Source organism: Quercus suber, unplaced genomic scaffold, assembly GCF_002906115.3.
Source record: "Quercus suber isolate HL8 unplaced genomic scaffold, Cork oak 2.0 scaffold_794, whole genome shotgun sequence".
Taxonomy (NCBI): domain Eukaryota; kingdom Viridiplantae; phylum Streptophyta; class Magnoliopsida; order Fagales; family Fagaceae; genus Quercus; species Quercus suber.
In genome coordinates, this window is record NW_027070230.1 from 84744 (window position 1) to 87890 (window position 3147).

Here is a 3147-nt window from a genome sequence, read left to right on the forward strand (position 1 = left end):
AAGCCCTTATATATATAAAAGAACGAAATCAATGAAAAATGAAGAGAATTAGATATAGTAAAGCTCAAAATGTCAATATATATAAATAAATAAATAAAATTCTCTTTAGTTATTTATTTATTATTTATTTGGTGCACATAAAAAAACTAACTAATTAATTAACTAATTTAAAATCTTTAAATTAAACATGTTACAAATGATCAAATAAGTAAGGAAATATGTGAGGCAGTCGCTGTGGGAAGGTGTTTTGGATAGGTTTTCGGCTATGTGACAGTGTGCGGCTATTTGATTGCGGATCTCATGCCCAGAGAATGGTGGCTGTGTGATGGTGTGTGTGGCAGAAAATGATGAAAGAAATTTGAGATAGAAAGTGGTTTGCTGTTGGGGTGGAAAGAATAGAGAAAAAAATTAAATATTTAAATGAAATCGAGGATAGAGTATTGAGGCTGAGATAGGTGTATCTGAAAAATGATTAATTACACTAGAAAAAGTGTGGAGACTTATGTGAATGATTTAACTGGGAAAAAAAAAAAAAACAGAGAAGATAAAGGCCAAAGCATGTGAATTGTACATTGAACTGTCCCTGCATGTGCATAAGTTATATTTATACATGAAAGTCCATCATTTCAGCATAATATATGGACCGCTTCATAAAGATACAACTCAGCTTTATTTAACTAAGCAAACACAAGTTAAAAATAAAGTTGCAATTTATTTTACATAAAAGAACTGCGAAGAACTGCAAAATTTTGCAGCTCATTAACTCTTGACAGTTTTTCCCTCCAAAGACTGCATTTTGTCCCAGACTCCATGAGCACTAATCATCCTGCATTAAGAACATCAATTTATTTAGAACCTCCTTATTATATGCAATGTCGTTAAGATTTTATGGCAAAAACAAAGGATTGAGGGAATATCATACTAGTTTTCTGAGTAATTTTCAAAAAGGGAAGAAAAGAAATCTTGCACCCCCAAGTAATTTCTTGTGGTATCCAGTTTTCTACCTAACATATTGCCTAATCCAACTCATGGTCCACTCAAATGATGCATACTATATTTCATTCAGATTAGGCATATGTATCTATCTTTTTTTTTGATAAGTGATTAGGCATATGTATCTATCTAATATATTCTCTTTATCTTTTAAAAATATATAGATTGGAAATTTACTTTGGAGAGTTAAAAACGATGGTATAACTCTAGAGGTTTGATGGACTACAAATTCAGCATACCTGATGTGCATTGGTAAAACAGTTGAACCAACTCTTAGCTAGCATTTTTGTTATGTAGTGTAAGACCAGTGGCTCTTTATGAAACATGAATCACACGCATATTTTAAATCAAAATGAAAAATGAAAAAATTGAACTACGGCAGATACAGAATAAAACTTACATGGATCAGATGCATGGTGTTAGACTAGTTGATGAGTAATTTTCTCATTACCCAACCTTCTTGCAGCTTCCACAAAATCCTGCGGCACGTTTCTTAAAATCAAGTCCTTCAAGGCTGGGAGCTGATCTAATCCCTCTGAACTTCTAAGTTTATCACAATCCATGATTTGTAATTCTCGAAGCTGTGGCATGGCACCATTCTCAACTTTCAACAGCTCTAGTTTCATTAGGGCCCACAATACCAGGACACGGAGTTCAGGAAAGTTCTGAATCTTCTGATCAGCATGACAAGTCATTTCCTGCCCTAGATAGGAGTCAGAGAAAAGATTGAGCACTCTCAGCTGAGGCAACTTCCCTAGCACCCGCATTGGATCTTCTGTGAGTAAAGACATCGACAATGTAAGGATATTGAGGTTGCGAGGAAGGTTACCTATCTGATGATCTTTTATCACTCCATACAAATATAAGTTTGAGAGAGACTGATGATATTCTAAAGGACTCAACACGAGGCTTGAAGGCTGACCGACTAGATCTATTGATCCCAACTTTAAGGTATGAAGGTTGACAAGTCTTGAAATGCACTTGGCCGCTTTCAGCGCTGATTCTGAGTGGCATGTCAGACCCAATTTTCTAAGGTTAGTGCACCTATTCAAGCCATATATCCTGGGGTCCTTAGATCCAATAAGGAGCCCCGTTAACACCTGAAGGTTGGTCGGAGGCTGATTTGATGGCTTCTGAATGGATACACCGACATCGTCCATGTAAAGATGTCGAAGGTTACTTGCCTTCCAAATGGAACATGGCAAAATGGTTATACAAGTGTGCTTCAAATCTAAAATCTCCAGGCGTGGTAGATCCCCTATAAATGCTGGAAATGAGTCTAGATAAGTCCACCGCAAGTTCAAATACCTTAAATTAACCATGATACCAAGTTTCTCAGGTAACACAGGTTTGAAGACACCCTCCAAATCGAGCACCTTCAGCATCAAAAACCCTCCCCTATTGATTATTTTCGTAAACGTAATTTGCCCGTTGATTGCATCACGTTTTCTGGTGTTGAAAGAAAAAAACGGTTGTAGAAATTCAAGCAAGTCTGCGGATGTACATTCTGACTTGCCATGGTGGAGATCAAGAAATCCTATATCTTTAGCTTTTGGCAAGAACACATCATAGAGATAACATGGCATATGACATGTTTTTGGGGTTTCATCTGGCTTCCATCTTACTATTTCAATCATGTTTCTACACACTAGTTCTTCCAAGTATTTCTTGGCCACATCTTCGGGGACGCTCGCCTCAGGTGATGTTTGAACAAATCCGTGTGCAAGCCACAGCTGCAACAACCTCCGTATGGAGATCTCATGTGCTTTGGGAAAGACAGCCAAATAAAGGAAACATGGCTTTAACACATATGGTAGCATTTGATAGCTCAAAACTACAAAATTTGAGAGAGGTAATTGACCTTTACCAAAGTGTGCCGCCACTACCAGATCAATCACTCTTGACCACTCACTTGATTCCATGGTTGACAACACTCTTCCCAGTAGCATGATTGCTGGAGACAAACCGTGACATATTCTCAAAATGTCTTCTCTGAAGTTGTTTATGTCTGAGCTATTTTGTGGTCTACCTACTTTCTTCAAGAACAATGCCCAACTCCCCTCATCAGATAAACGCATAAGATTCAAACGAGAATTCCATAAATCATCATGCGACGCTACATTAGAGTCACGGGTAGTGAGGATGATCCTACTT

At 37.3% G+C, this 3147-nt stretch overlaps 1 protein-coding gene across 1 annotated transcript; it reads right to left on the reverse strand.

The window, feature by feature from the left end:
* Positions 1 to 545: 545 nt before the first annotated feature.
* On the reverse strand, positions 546 to 3141 carry LOC112017527 (probable disease resistance protein RF9). The gene is made up of 2 exons (XM_024049988.2): positions 1394 to 3141; positions 546 to 826 (listed from the first exon to the last, which is right to left on the reverse strand). Exon 1 carries the CDS (start codon positions 3069 to 3071, stop codon positions 1413 to 1415), a length of 1659 nt encoding a protein of 552 aa, XP_023905756.2. The 5' UTR covers positions 3072 to 3141; the 3' UTR covers positions 546 to 826; positions 1394 to 1412.
* Positions 3142 to 3147: the final 6 nt, after the last annotated feature.

What these genes read in the sequence shown, in the direction of transcription:
- LOC112017527 (XM_024049988.2), bottom strand. Translation starts at nt 3,071, where the DNA reads ATGCGTTTATCTGATGAGGGGAGTTGGGCATTGTTCTTGAAGAAAGTA.